Genomic DNA, 14,878 nt, shown 5'->3' with positions numbered 1-14,878 from the left:
TTAGGTCACTGCTGGATGAAGTGCACTGACCAAAAGAGCAACATGTGGGCTAGAGCCGCGGGCCGTGGGGTAATTTCTCGCAGCCGCTCTCCTAACCAGGAGCCCCACACGCTGGGTTCCCACAGGATGGGCCGGCTGCTTGGAAACCCACACGCGGGCCCATGTTGAGCAATCGCGCTTGAGTAAGAGTTATCTTATTTGGCTCAGTGGGTTATGTGTGGGGGTGTTTGGCGCTGAGCAGCTGTACATTTGACAGGAGCCCCTGGGTCTCCTAGGGGGTTGCTTGGTAGTGGTCTCCTGCGTCCTGTCTTACCAGTAGTATGATTTAAGAATACACTTAACTCCCGCGTGTGCAGCCCTTTACAGTTTGCCTTCCCAGCTGCCTTTGTTTCTCAGTGCCATCCTGCCAGGTGGTCCGCACCAATGTTATGATACCCTTTTAAGATTAAGGCATGCGTTGCCGTTCCCATCCTCTGTGGCTCCATGTGGCAGATCAAGGCCAGAGCCCTGTGCCTAGACCCAAGGCTGTCGGGGCTCCAGGGCCACCCCTTCTCCCAGCCCTCTAATAAAGATGTGGGTTTCCTGGCTTCTCCCTCCACTGCTAATGGAACCCCTGGGGTACCTTATGGGAATATGTATTTTAAACGTGATTTGGGGCGCCTGGGTGGCTCAGTCAGTTAGGCGTCCGACTCTTGGTTTCAGCTCAGGTCCTGACCTCCTGGTTTGTGAGTTTGAGCCCCATGTTGGGCTCTACAGTGTGGAGCCTGCTTGGGATTCTCTGTCTCTGTCTCTCTCTCTCTCTGCCTCTGACTCTCAAAAAAAAAAAAGGACTTCAGGTGATTCTTAAGGACCTTCATGCTAACGTAGCCCAGTGATTGGCACTGCTTAAGCCTCCTAACTCCGACATTAAATCTGTATGACCTCCTAGAATTTTCTTAAATTTTATGTTGTGTGTTTAGGGACAGTCTCCTTGTATGGAATGCCCACTCCCCAAGGACAGGGACCTTCCCTGTCCTGTCTATGGCTGTATCCCCATGTCCTCTGTCCCAGTGCCTGGGACAGAGCCTGGCACACAGTAGGCCCTCAGTAAATACTTGGTGGGCGAATGAGTATTTTCCTCAGCTTCATGGTTTGTATGGGAGAGTGGACAATGGAATCTCGCGGGGCTGGGTCAACTCTCCTCCTAGCTAGGGTTGTGCCGTTTGTACGGCTTTGCTGAGGGTCCGTTAGCTCATCTGAGGAATGGGGAGCAGTGTGCCTCCTTTCCCACTTCGTGGTGAGGGGGAGATGAACACTGCCCACACAGGTGCACACGCTCAGGGTGTCCCCGCACAGGGTAGTGGGGGCAGGAGCAGACCGAGGGCTGCAACTCCCCGGTGTCTTGGCAGGAGCAGCAGGGTCATCCCGGTGGTCAGTTTTTCCACTGCCATCAAACAAGATCCATTTAGCTCGCAGACAGACAAGGTGTGGGGCTGGACTGTGTGCCCTGGGCTGAACGCTGGCCACCTCGGGCCTTCAAATCAAGACCAGACACCAGCATAAACCCAGGTGGCTCCAACTTAAAGCCAGGCTCATGAATGCATGAGTAAATATTTACCCTGTCTGAGGTCGAATGTGAACTGTCTACCAGGCGTTTTGTTTTTCTCTTTCTCCTCCCTCTCTGCCTGCTGTCCCCCCATCCCCCGCCCCCTTTTTAAAAAAAAGGAAGTCAAGAGGTTGAGAGGTTAAGTGACTGGCTTGACACAGCCATCCATCGGAATGTCTTGTCTGAACCCTGCTCCTCATGCAGGTGCGTCCTCCTCCTTGAAGCCTTCCCAGATTCACTGGCCCATGCTGGCCTTTCCCTTCGCCAAGCTCGACCACCACACAGCATTCTCACTGTGATGGCACAGGTTAGCCAAAAGAAAGGACTGTTCAAGTCAGTACTTGTTTGGTGGGTAGTTGTGTGTAGATCTTGCACAGCCCTCTTATTTTTCCTGTCCTTTGTACACCCTCTTGGGAGTTCCTCAAGACACACGCTGTCTGTGTGTTCTTTCCCTTTATGGGTTCGAGTGCATATGCCCATCTCCTCGCCCGCTCATCCAGCAATACATCCTGACGGTCAGCCTGTCTGGTGTCTGGCTCAGGGCCTTTCCCCACAGGCTAAAGAAGCCTGTGCGTAGTCCCGAGTGGACATCCAGAGCCCAGAGGACCATGTGGGCTGGAGGTGTCAGGGAGGTGGTTTTAATGGGGTCGGGAGGAGTTGAGTTTCTGCACCTCAGGAATACTCAGTGTTACTAATGAGTTCCTCTGAAAACAAACAAACAAACAAACAAACAAAACAACCTTATCAGGCCCTTTGCTGTTCACTGGTTCATTATGTCCTAAGGTTCCCACCTGTACCCTGGCCAGGAAGTTCCCAGGCAGGTAACAAAACAGAATCACCTTCCCTACCACTCGGCCTTTTTAAAAATGTGACTAATTCTGAGCTAACCGAGCCTCAGCCAGACATGGACATGGTTATACACGGACTCCATTTGGTGGTGTGTCATTTCTGACTTGCTGGGAAATCCTTTGGCGGTGGGGTGGGGATGGGAAGCAGGGAGCCACTGGACTGGAGTTCTTCTGGGATGTGTATGGTTTTGAGGCCTCACACAGACAAGGAGTGTGGATTATGTGCTTGTCTCATGGACAACAGGGAAGAGCCTGGACTTAGGGTACAGCTCCCAACTGACCCTGACCTTTCAGTGGCCTGGGGCAAATCACTCGACCTTTCTGAGCCTCTGTTTCCTTCCCTGTAAAATATGGAGAGTAAAGCTTACTGCATGGGTTCTCAGAAGAATTAAATGAGCCAATATGTTTTTTCATACATGGACGTGGTTCCTGGTGCATAGTGCCCACGTGGTCATTTCTAAAATCTTACAGATCCCCGAGAGTATTTCAGTGTGCACTGTATATTAGGTACTGTGAGAAAAAAAGGAGCTACCAGGGGTCCTTTCTCTAGAGGGAATCAGTCTTTGTGGGGAGAGAAGAACATCTATAGCAATAACTATTGATTATTGTCCTAGATGAGTGCTGTGTTATATAAATATTAATCATGCTACATAAGCAATTTGAAATCTTCTTATAGCTATGTTAAGATGTAAAAAGAAAAAGGTTAAATTAATTTTCAATTGTATTTTAACACAGTATATGAAAAATCCTTCACTCGGCATGTACTTGATATAAAATTTGTTAATGAACTACTTTATTTTTTTTTTTTTAGATTAAAAAAATTTTTTTTTAATGTTTGTTTATTTTTGAGAGATACAGAGCATGAGCAGGAGAGGAGCAGAGAGAGAGGGAGACACAGGCTCCAGGCTCTGAGCTGTCAGCACAGAGCCCGACGTGGGGCTTGAACCCACAAGCTGTGAGATCATGACCTGAGCCAAAGTCCGACGCTTAACCCGACTGAGCCACCCTGGTGCCCCCTACCTCATTTAAAGCCATACTAAGTCTTTGACATTAATGTGTTCTCCACACTTGAAGCACATGTCATTTTGGACTGTCCATATTTCAAGTGTTCAGTAGCCACATGTGGCTGACAGCTGCCCTAATGGATGGCACAGCTCTAGGGTTTGTTAGGTCAGCTAATGTCACCTGCACTTTGGAGGAAAAAGGTGCACTCACAGCGGCTGTGACTTGATTGGTTCTACGGCCAGTGAGGGAGCAGAGTGGGGCTGTAGCTCAGGTCTTCTCTCCACTGAGGACCAGGGGGCCTTGCATTGGCTGAGTGTCTGCTGTGTCCCAGGTCCTGTGCTGGACACGCTACCTTTGTTACGCCATTTAAACCTCACAGCAGCCTTGTGAGGTAGGTATCAGAAACGTTTTACAAACAAGGAAACAGGCGCAGATGGGCCAAGCAACTTCCCCAAGGTCACAGTCAGAGGCGGAGCTGGAATTTGGGCCTGCTGACTTAAGAGCCTTCCACTCACCTAGCCTCTTTTCCCTGCACAGTGAATGGAGAACTTGCACACTGCGTAGTATTGGGGAGGAGTACTCCAGGGTGCAAGAGGGGCCCTGGCACATGAGCGCCAGGGTGCAAGAGGGGCCCTGGCACATGAGCGCCAGGGCACAAGAGGGGCCCAGGCACATGAGCGCCAGGGCACAAGAGGGGCCCCGTGGCTGGCCTGTTCCAACAGGGGCTTCGGGATGTCCATTCACAAGGCCTGGGCCTGCTTTGGTTGAGGTGATATGCGTGTGTCAAAGCAGCATTCTGTCTAATACAGGTTCCGTCGGAAAGGCACCCTATGCAGACATTGGGAGGCAGGGCTGGTGACAGCTGGTGGGTGTGGGGAGCTGGTGATGGGCAGCCATGGCAGAGGCCTGGAAGCCGGGGGCCCTGCTCCCCCTACCAGCTGGGAATGCCACGCATTTCAAGAGCCTTGAAGCAGCTGAGAGTTTCTGCCTGGGGAGCTCCCAAGAATTCAGGGAGGCTGGTGTTGAGCAAGTTCTTGAATGCATGTATGGCCTCCTGCAGTTACACACTCGCTCATTTAGGAAATATTGACTGAGTACGTGCTTTAAGCAAGAATTATTGGGTGTTATCTTGACCCTGCATGTGATACTCTGTGTACCTCTGAGGATGGTTGTCAGAATGGTGAGGCCTCGCCGCAGCCCTTGGAGGTACTCACGCTACCCCCCACTCCAGTGTAGGAGGCTGAGGCTTGGAGTGAAGGTCTCTATCAAGAGGTTGAATGGCTGCTGAATGGAAGATCTAAGCCCTCAGAACTAAGGGGTTTTGATTCACTTGTCCATCTGTCTGTCTATCTAGCCAGCAGTCCGTCATTGAGCTCTTTCTATTTGCCAGGCATTGAGCTACAGTCTCCAATTTTTGGTTTTTTAATGTACTTGTTTTATTTTCAAGTGCAGTCACAGCGACTGGATGTTGAATAGTGCTGATGTCTGTTGGGTGCCGGGCACTGGGGATTCCTCCCAAGTCTGTGATAAAGAGGGGGGAACCAAGGCACAGAGACCTGTTGCTCTCTGAGGTCCCACAACTCTGGCAGAGCTGGGGTGTCAATCCTGGCTTCTGTGGTACCCTGATGTAGTCCCTGTACCTCACTGCTTCTCGATCACTGGGGTCCAGTACTGGTCCTCACCGGTACCTTCTTGTGAAGCCCGGTCTGATCTTCAGTTTTACCAACCATAAGGTGGGGGCAGGGTCAGCCATTCCACCCTCCTCAGAAACCAGCCTTCCCAGGAGATCATGCTTCTTTGGGATACTACCTAAGACTGATGTATTAGTGTGAGAGAGATAAAGTGTGTGTGCCCCATCAGGGTATCTCTCTGTTCCTCTGACCTGCTTCTTTTCCCTCATTATACAAGGCATGCATAGGGTATGATCTTCCCTAGACTGGGAGCACTTAGGGCCATCATCTTCCATGGAACCAATAGCCTGCAGAGAACCCAGCCCATAGTGGTGGCCACCTGAGAGGTCCTATGCTTTAGAGACATGGGACTCCATCTCATGGAGAATGACTAGCAAACCGTTGACTTCCTAGAGGGAGATACTGAGTCTTAAAGAGGTCAGCCATATGGACCCTGCCATGTAGGTACATGACAGTGCATCTCCTTGCTCTGTGAGAATGGTAGGTTCCCATGCCGGGAACCTCAGCCTGACCCTCACCATACTTTATAGCATGTGGACATTCAGAATTTAGCACTTGCTGGGTGAATGACTCTGTCCCTGCCACCTGTGCCGGGGGTGTGGCGTGGCTTTGAGAGGAACAGTCTCACTGTTTGCCCTTGTCTGCGATAGAAAATCAAAGGTCATGCACACTGCATGGTGTTCGGTCCCCTTAGGAATCCCTTCCTAGGCAAGATGGAGCTAGACCAGGGTGGATGCCTTGTGCCTCCTGTAGGGGACTGATGATGGGACAGGACCCCCAAGCCCAGCCTTCTGATCCAAGGATCAGGGGTTCTGAGGCTCTGGAATAGGAGGAATTAGAAGGGAAGAGCATTGCATAGGAGGTCTGGGTTCGGTTCCCTGCACCTGCACTTATTAGCTGCTTGACTAGAAGCGTGGCCCCAACCCTCTGAGTTCCCATTTCCATATTGGGAAGATGTACTTTTGAGTAGGTTTTTGTTGTTGGCTTTGGAGAAGTGGTACACGCGTCGAATGAGGAGCCGTGCTTCACAGTACTGAATTCCGGGGAAGCATGACTTGAATGTAAGATGGCTTATCATCTGCAAGCTGCTGACACCCTCCACTTGTCATCCTAAGGCAGCGCTGTGTACTTTCTCTCCTTCTAATAAACTCAAGTTGAGCAGAAATCTGCTTCCCTGTAACTTCCCCACCCTTTAGGCCAGCCCACCATTAAGTCTTCTATCCTTTCGGACAACCTACCCTGTCTGCTCAGATTTCTCTCCTCCCTACAAAGCATCATCTGCTTCCTCATCTCCTCTGACCCATGTCCTGTGCCTCTTCACCCTCCCGGTCACTCCCTTAGAACGCTTGTCCGATTTGGTGATGGCCTATCTGTGTTGCATACAGGACACGATACAGTAGTCTCGCCAAAGCGGCAGAGACCAGGTCTTGCCCGGTGTGGGGTGTGTGCCTCCTCTCTGGGCAGGTTGCTGTGACCATCTGTTTGGAAGGGTGAATTTGACAGCATTTGCCGAGATGCTGGCAGGAACGGGAAGAGCCCTCCCGGACCTGGAATCCGTGTTCTTGCCCAAGGAAAACCATGTTCCCTTCGGCCCATGTGCGTACTTCCTGGCTTACAGCTGTAATCTTCCACACTGTAACATAAGTTTGCCCCAAATGCCACTATTATACTGCCGCTTTTTCAGAAAAGCTTAATTGGAATTTTTAATGTATTTTTGGGGGGTGGGCTGAGTTGCCATTTGCCTCTAAAAACAATGAGAAGGAAAACAGAGTATGATCTTCTTGCCAGAAATTATGGAGCCAAATCTGAAATTAATTTACAGAGTCATTAGTATTTTCCATTTGTAAACCCAAAAATGAATATAAGTGCAGTTCCTTGTAATTAACTACAAATTAGAACAGGGTTGGGAGGACTTTTCAGGGACCGACAGGAACTCTAGCAGAAGCAGATGGGTGTTGGGGGGGCACCCAAGAGTTGCTTTGGTTTTCACTCAAGTCTGTGATTTTGGGAAAGTAAGACAGACTCAAATATTCTCCCAGAAAAACGCACTTTTCCAACAATCTAAAAACTGGCAGGGACTTCATACTGATCTGTTGTAACCTTCTCATTTTCTGAGTAGGGCAGCTGAGCGATTCAGGGAGCGTCAGTGACTTGCCCAAAGTCACATAGCACAGAACCTATGCTCTGACACTCCGGGCACCACTCTCCCTGCTTCCCAGGTGCTAATCAGCTTGAGCCTTTCATGTTTCGCATTGAGATGTACTCCTGCCCAGAGTGGTGCTCCCTGTTGGACTAGAGGTGATCCGGTCAGAGTCCCCCCTCTGCCATGCACTCAGGGTACAGGTGTAAAATCCTGTGTGTCTCACTTTAAGGAGCCTGGTGAATCCCCAGGCTCACCCCAAGCCAAGCCCCAGCACTGCACACTTAGAATGTGCTGTCGTGTGAGTGAAATCAGCCTGTGGTTAGTTAGCAGGGAATGTGTGTCAGTGTTGAGCTGTTTGCAGCAGGAGCTCTTCCTGGGGCTCCCTAAGCCGGATGAACTGGGTCTTTGAGATGCCATTGAGCCATCAGAGGCCTTTTGAAATGCTGTTCTCACTGACCCACTGGAGGTGAAGCCCTGTGACGTCATCTCCCCCAGTTGTGTGTGTATGCGCGTGTGCGTGTGTTACACAGAGACTTCAGATTGGCAGAACACTGTGAAAAGCCACTTCTGGGAGTCCCTGGCCGCCCTCCATCACTTTTCTTACTAACAGGATGTCTTACTTACTAAAGGCATGATCCCCTTCTTGAAAAGTCTGAAGTCTAGGTATTGGGAAAAATCATATGCCCATGGGGTTGCGAAGAACCATTATATTAATGGTAAATATTTGCATGTGACTGTGCCAGGCTCTGTTCTAAGAGCACCTAATACAGAGACCGTGTGAGACACAGTGGTGCCTCCGTTCTTCTACAGATGAGGAAACTGAGGTCTGTAGAGGTGAAGTTTAATGTGATTGTGAGGCAGGGGACACTGGCACCCATGCCCTCAGCCCTTCAGACCCTCCCAGTGTCCTGAGGGGGGGCGGGGGGGGGGGATGCATCCCAGGTGGCCCTGTCTAGGGAAAGCTGCATGAGGAAACTTAAGGAGGTGCAAGGGACAGAGCTGGCCTGATTTTGGAATGGCAGAGACCAGAGAGGAAGGCCTGTGTTTTGGAAGGCTCCTTGTCTGTTGCAGTGGTTTGCCATCTGGGTTCTGGCCAACCCATGGGATACCGTGAAGGGTGGCAGGTGGGTTAGCGGAGGAGAGAGGGTGGCCCCAGTGAGTCCCTCTTACTTGGAGGTCCCCTCCCTGTGCCAGAAGTTCAGGGAGGCAGCCCTGGGCCAGCTTGCTTCTCTCTCAGCTGTTGCTGCCTTCATAACCTTGGGCCAGTGGCTTCACCCTTTGGAAGCTCAGCTCCCTCCTTTGGGAAAATAAGGGGTCACAACACCCTTCTTGACTGTTAAGATTAGATGAGCTGATACCCAGAACTTCTCGCAAAGCATCTGGTGCCAAGTAGGCCCTGTTTAAAGAAGAGTTTTCTTTTTTCCCTTCCACTCATTTTTTTTTTTTTAAATAACTTTTTCCCCCCATGATAACAAAAATTATAGAAGACAGAGACAAGTTAATATGTTGTTGTCTATACTCTCAGGCCAAGAATTTCCTAAGTGTTTACATACCAAAGGGCTGTGAACTTGGATTTTCTCTGCTGGGTCTGTGCTGGTTCATACACCCTTTCCACGACATCAGGAGCCTGGCCTTGGTCTATTGTTGTTGGGGTTTTGTGCAGGTATTTTCATTGTAGCATACAGATGTGAAAAATGCACGTTACAGGTAAATTATAACTTGCCCACTTTCCATCAGATGTAACGAATGTTAATGTTTTTCAAGTATTCATTTCAGATATCTGTAATGTCTTCTTTATTAAGAAAAATTAAAAGACTGCTGAAGGCCTCCTGTTACTCCTGCCTTCTTCCTATTCATCTTCCTCCCTCCTCACAGGTGTTTACTCTCCTGGAATTGGTGTGTGTTTTTCCCAGCTGGGATTTTGTAGCCTATTGTTTATGAAGTCAAATTGCCCCCATTGGAATGTGTCTGAACCACCAAAGCAAAGGATCAGCATTCAGGAAGAAGCAGCCAGCACACTCAAGGCCAGGAGAATGTGACTTCAGAAAAAGAATAAACCCACTTGTTCCCAAATGGAAATTCCAAAATTATAAATCCCTTGCCTTTGACTTAAAACTTGACCCCACCCCCCTGCGTAATTGCAATTTTGAGCTTGTGCGGTCCTGAGCTCCCAGGGTCATCTGGGCCTTTCATGTGAGTAAATACATTCCGGAGTTGGTTATTGTTAGAGCAGGTGTTTTGGCTTTTTTTTGGTAATACCTCCCCACCCCTCCCCACTGCCTTGATCACAACTGTAACATGTTACTGTTACAGAGAACTTGGAACATACAAAGAAGTAACCCTTAAAATTGTGCACTGCCCTCCTACCCTGACCTCCACCCCAACAGAGGTATCCCCACCCCCCGCCCGCTCTACCCTCCCCACAGTGTGAAGAACTGGAGGTCACTGGGCCTTCCAAGTGGGGCCAGCCCCATGGCTTCTTAGGGTTTCTTAGCAAGCAAGCCTAAACCTGTGTGTGGTCCCCGGAAGAGAGAGGTAGCCATCCGACTAAGGTCAGGTCAGAGACACTGCTAGAACCAGAAGGCCATCTCCTGGTGGCCGAAGGCGTTTTTCCCACCATGTCTACTCTTCATGGTGCCCGGCCCTGGTCTAGGCACGGTGATAGATGCCCAACGGAGGGGAGGGGTCCTCCTTCCTCTTAAGGGAAATTGGGAGGCAGTCTTCTGGGCTTGACCTTTGACCTAGCTTTACTGAAAATGTCTAGGACATTTTTCATTTTATCATTTTAAACTGACTACAAGTCAATGTAATATGTCAGCCATTTGCTGTGTACCCACAGTGAAACTATTCTGGAGTTCTTTGTTTTTTTTTAACTGAAATTATTTTCGTTAGCATCAGCTCTTTCTCATGTACATTTACAACAAAACTTCTGTTTTGTTTGCTTTCTTGTTGTCGGTACTGATTTTAATTTCTGCCATTTTGAGCTTTTTAACTTTTTTTTTTTTTTTTTTGCCACTGAGCCCAATTCTCCTGGGTAAAACTTTGCATTATTTGAGTTACTGGATTTTTTTCCCATCAGGTTTTAGTCCAGGACTTTCATTGCCTGCTGTTTTAGCTACTTTCACTTTTATGTTGAGCTTTTTTATCTTTGAGATTTAATTTTTACTTGGGTGGATTTTGCAGTTATTCATGGTTGCCAAGAAGATAGGATTCTTGGATCCACTGTTTATCGTCAACAGATGTTTCAGGTGTGTGATGTTAGCCATTACCAGTTTTGTTTGGGGTTCGGTCTCTCCAGTACCCTTTTTCTTTCCTGTCGGGGACCGGAATGACAGGTCGAAATGTCTTGTTTTTTCAAGAGTCGAGAACAAGCTTGTGAGGTATTCTCCCCTTGGATTTCTCCTTTGGGGGGTGTTGTTTGTGCTTTCTTCTTAGTGATAGAGAAAACGGGAGCTCTTAGACGTCAGGCCTCTCCTAGGAAGGGCTGTGTTGTCTGTCTTCAGCTTCCCCACCTCCTGCCCTGTGACCTTCCAAATTCACACTCCGTGCCCGCACCCTGGGCAGACGTCCGAAGGGGCAGCTCCAGGCCGGTGTGCCGGTAAGCCCAGTGGATGGAGACAAGTGCTCTCTCCTCTGCGGGCTGGTCTCCCTGTTGGTCCACAAGCTTGCTGGCCAGAGAGCTGTTAAAGGCCTTCCGGCTTTATCCCGCTCCGGGTGGGGATGTGCATGCTTGGGGTGTCAGGAAGCCACTGTTCCCATAGGAAACCCCCTGCGTGAGTGAAGCAGAGGCGTTACTCATGGCCCTCTGCTGGGTTCCGGTGTCCGGGACTCTGCTCCCCCACATGACATCAGGGCCGGGCCTGCCTCTGGAGCTGAATGCGCAGGGAGGGCCTGCTGGCAAAGGTTGCTGTTCCTTCTTTCCAGTCATGGCTGCGCTGGGTGGCTTCCCTGGGACACTTACACCCAAGGGAAGCGAACTCCTCTGTGTAAGTAAACATCCACCTCCCCTCAAAGGAAAGGCCCCTGCTCAGCTTCTCCAGGCAGCCAGAATGGTGCTCTGTGGGTCAGGGCGGTTTTTTTGTTGTTGTTGTTGTTGCTGTTGTTCCCCCGTTTGTCCATCCTTTGATTTTTTTTTTTTTTTTTTTTCTGTCTCCTTCAATTAGGCCTGTGACTGTTTTCAGACGGCTATTTGTGTATACAAGTCATGTCAGCCATCATAATTTGTGTTTGTCTAGATCAATAAAAGCGGCCCTGGCCAAAGCCAGCTGAGAATTTATAAATACCCTTCAACTCCTCCCCTCCCTGAGAGATGGCAAGCCTCCATCCCGTTAACCCTCCAAACCATCGCTGTTGGTTGACTTGATCAGGAAAGATGTGAAATATAATTTCTTTTGATGTGTCTTCTCTTTCGCCTTTTTGTGGGGTTTTATTCAATGTTTCAACAACAGTAGCTGATTGCCCACTTCAGAGCAAAAGCCTTTCCCTGTGCCTGTTTACGGAGTTAACTGAGAGATCAAAGCGTCGGGAACCCATTTAGACACAGATCGTGTCTTCTCTTAGCTCTCCTGCTGCCCAGTAAAGTGGGCTTGGGCTTATCTGAGATAGCTACCAAAGGAAGCTTACACACAGATTCTTGTGATATGCTCACTTAGGAAGAAAAGGTGAGGAATTTAAATTCACGTGTATCTTAAGGATTTTTAAGAACCAGCTTTTCTGTGTGGATGGAACTGGAGTGTGTTCTGCAAAATAAGTCAGAGAAAGACAAATACATGATTTCACTCGTGTGGAAATTAAGAAACAAAACAGATAAAAATAGGGGAAGGGAAGGAAAAAATAAGATAGGGAGACAAACCGTAAGAGACTCTTAAATACAGAGAATAAAACTGAGGGTTACTGGAGGGGAGGTGGGCAGGGGGATGGGCTAAATGGGTGATGGGCATTAAGGAGGGCACTTTTGGGATGAGCACTGGGTGTTACATGTAAGTGATGAATCACTAAATTCTATTCCTGAAATCATTATTACACTATATGTTAACTTAGTTCTTTTTTTTTTTTTTAATTTAAATCCAGGTTTTCTTCTGTTTGCTCACATGTGGGAGAAAAATAAGCCTCAGATGCCCTATGATATCTAGTTACATTGGGTTTTTCTATAAAATGTCAAGACAGCAGCACACAGTTTTCTGCCCTGCCTTCCCCTCTGCACAGTCTGTTCTTGCCAGAAGTTTTATGATGGGGAGGGTGCCATTTCTGCTGTCCTCCTCCCTCAGTGAAATCATTCTGTCCCTGATCTTTAACCCTTAAAAGACTGGGAACGGAAGGCTTTGATGTTAGGGTTAAAATATAAAGCCTCTGCATTGGCCTAGGCTGGAATTCAGGTGTGTTAGGAAGGCTTTAAGAATGCAGCAGCCCTGGGGGTGCCTGGGTGGCTCAGTTGGTTAAACACCCAACTTCAGCTCAAGTCATGATCTCATGGTCCGTGAGTTTGAGCCCTGCATCAGGCTCTGCGCTGATAGCTCAGAGCCTGGAGCCTGTTTCTGATTCTGTGTCTCCCTCGTTCTCTGCCCCTCCCCTGCTCATGCTCTGTCTCAAAAATAAATAAACATTAAGAATGCAGCAGCCCCAGTGGGTTCTGGAGTTGGCTGGGTGTTTCAGTTTGCAATGAAAAACAGCTCACGTTGCCTGCTTTTCCTGCCCTTGTGACTTTGTCAAGCATCCCTCCTAAAGCAAGGTACTTCCTGGCTACACTAAAAGGCCCCCAAGATGTTGGGTAATTAGATTCTTTCTTTCTTTTTAACTCCGACCCAACTTCACTCAGTTAAAGGTTTGGTAAGTCTGTCTGCAGACATCGGTGTAGACTGTGACCCCGGCCCTGACAAGTCAATAGGTTTGATCCAGGATGGTGCAAGGTTCTGGAAGAGATAGTAAATCCAAATAGATGACTTATCTCATCATAAAAGCCACCATCCTCTCTTCTAGTCCCCACTGAAAGCAAGGGTGAAGGGGGCAGTGGCCTTAGTTCTCCTTTGACTTCAGGCAAGAGAAAGGGTTTCCAGAGGTAGAATTGGTAATCACGCTCCTTTCTTCTCCCTAACACTTGCTTGACCTCTGCCCACACCATGTGCACAGTGTAGTCCTGGCCATCCCTCCACAGCCTCCCCCTGGCACTCAGTGCTGCAGGCTGTCAGGGGCTGGCCACTGACGCAGCCTGGAGATAGCCATCAGGAAGCGTCCCATGAGCCCTGCTGCGTGTTTGAAGGCATTGTTTGTGGAGCAAACTCCACCAGAAGCTTGCAGTCCTCACGGTAGGAAACTGTGTAGAGAGCAAGTGGCCCTCCTTCTGAGATCTCTGGGTACAGAATCCTCGAGGTGAGGCAGACTGGTCTAGAGCTGGTAGAGGCTCAGGGCGACCAGACAGCTTGTTACCCAAGCCTGGTCTCTGGAAGTAAAGGGGAGTGTCCTTACCAATGACACCAGGACAGTAGGTATGAGTGGGGCTATCCCAGATAAACGGGCACGTGGTTGCCCTATCAAGGCCAGTTCCTGTCCTTTCAGGTTCCATTTTGTTTGACAAGGAGTGATGTTTCAGATGCTCATGGGGACAGGCAGAGTGCAGGAAGCAGTGCCCGGTGGGTGAAGACCCAGCAGGGCCGAGCATTCATTTCCAGGCAGAAGGGGCTTTGGGGCATCAGCCAGTGGTCAAGTGTTACCAGATCTTCTGATTTTTTATTTTCCAGAGATGCCCCAGATCTAGATTTACATATGAAACCTCCCAGCTTTTAAAAGATGACAACTAATTAAAAAATCTTAAAAACACTGTGCAGGCCAAGTACAACATCTGTAGGCTACTGCCTGTTTTCAACCTCCGGCCCAGACCAATTAATTGGTGGCTGTCTTCTGTGTGTTTGAATTCCGGCAACGGGAAGTTTCTTACGGAAGTTGCCCAGATTGACCACAAGCGAGGTGGGGAAGAGGAGAGGGGAGCTTAACTTGGCTTCCCTTGAGCATTCATTTGCACAATAAATATTTATTGAGCACCTGTTAATGTTCAAAGCACTCTCTCTGTTATGCCGTATTTTGTTTAATGTTTTGGGGTGAGCTGTGTCTTACTCACACTCTGTATCACAGGCTGTTGTGATTCCGTGCCCCTCCTCTGAGATTCTGACCAGGATGAATGCAAGCTTAACACAGCAGAAGTCCCCAGGAGAGGATCCTCATCTAAAGAAAAACCTGGGGATGTAGAAGCTGGAGCAGAGAAATCCCAGCCAGGGACACTTGTTCTGCGTAGTCTTTGAAGGTCCTGCGAGGACCAGGAGGAAGAAGTCACTGAGGAGCAGACTGCGTTCAGCTTTGTATATAGCCGAACTTTGCATTCTGTGCTTAGGGGGTTAGATGACCCCTCAGCTGGTCTTTCATTACCAGAAAGTCTTGAGGCTATCTGCTGTATACCTACTAGACTCCGTGGCCTCTTTCTCGTCTGTGGCTCTTATGTCTGATGGACCCCTAGCAGGTCCTCACTTATTTGTATCTTCTAGCAGCTGAATTTGTAGCCAGAAGCCCCCAGAAAAGCGATTGAGCTCTAAAGACTCTGTTCACCTGGGGGGTGGGG

General features: G+C 49.0%; 1 protein-coding gene across 4 annotated transcripts in view; it reads left to right on the top strand.

The window, feature by feature from the left end:
* The window catches only part of SMAD3 (SMAD family member 3), a 120,075-nt gene that overhangs the window by 57,184 nt on the left and 48,013 nt on the right, over nt 1–14,878 (top strand). Inside the window, exon 1 of one of the 4 annotated variants that reach the window (XM_053223832.1) lies at nt 8,211–11,258. The exons of the other annotated variants lie outside the window; for them this stretch is intronic. Coding sequence (XP_053079807.1) covers nt 11,149–11,258 — 110 coding nt within the window. The 5' untranslated portion in view covers nt 8,211–11,148. Of the gene's footprint in view, nt 1–8,210; nt 11,259–14,878 lie in introns of those variants that run through there. 4 annotated transcript variants of the gene reach the window in all.

The sequence above is a fragment of the Acinonyx jubatus genome, chromosome B3 (genome assembly GCF_027475565.1).
Source record: "Acinonyx jubatus isolate Ajub_Pintada_27869175 chromosome B3, VMU_Ajub_asm_v1.0, whole genome shotgun sequence".
In the NCBI taxonomy this organism is placed as follows: Eukaryota; Metazoa; Chordata; class Mammalia; order Carnivora; family Felidae; genus Acinonyx; species Acinonyx jubatus.
Note: the sequence above shows the minus strand (reverse complement) of the source record. Positions and strands in the feature narration are given on the sequence as shown.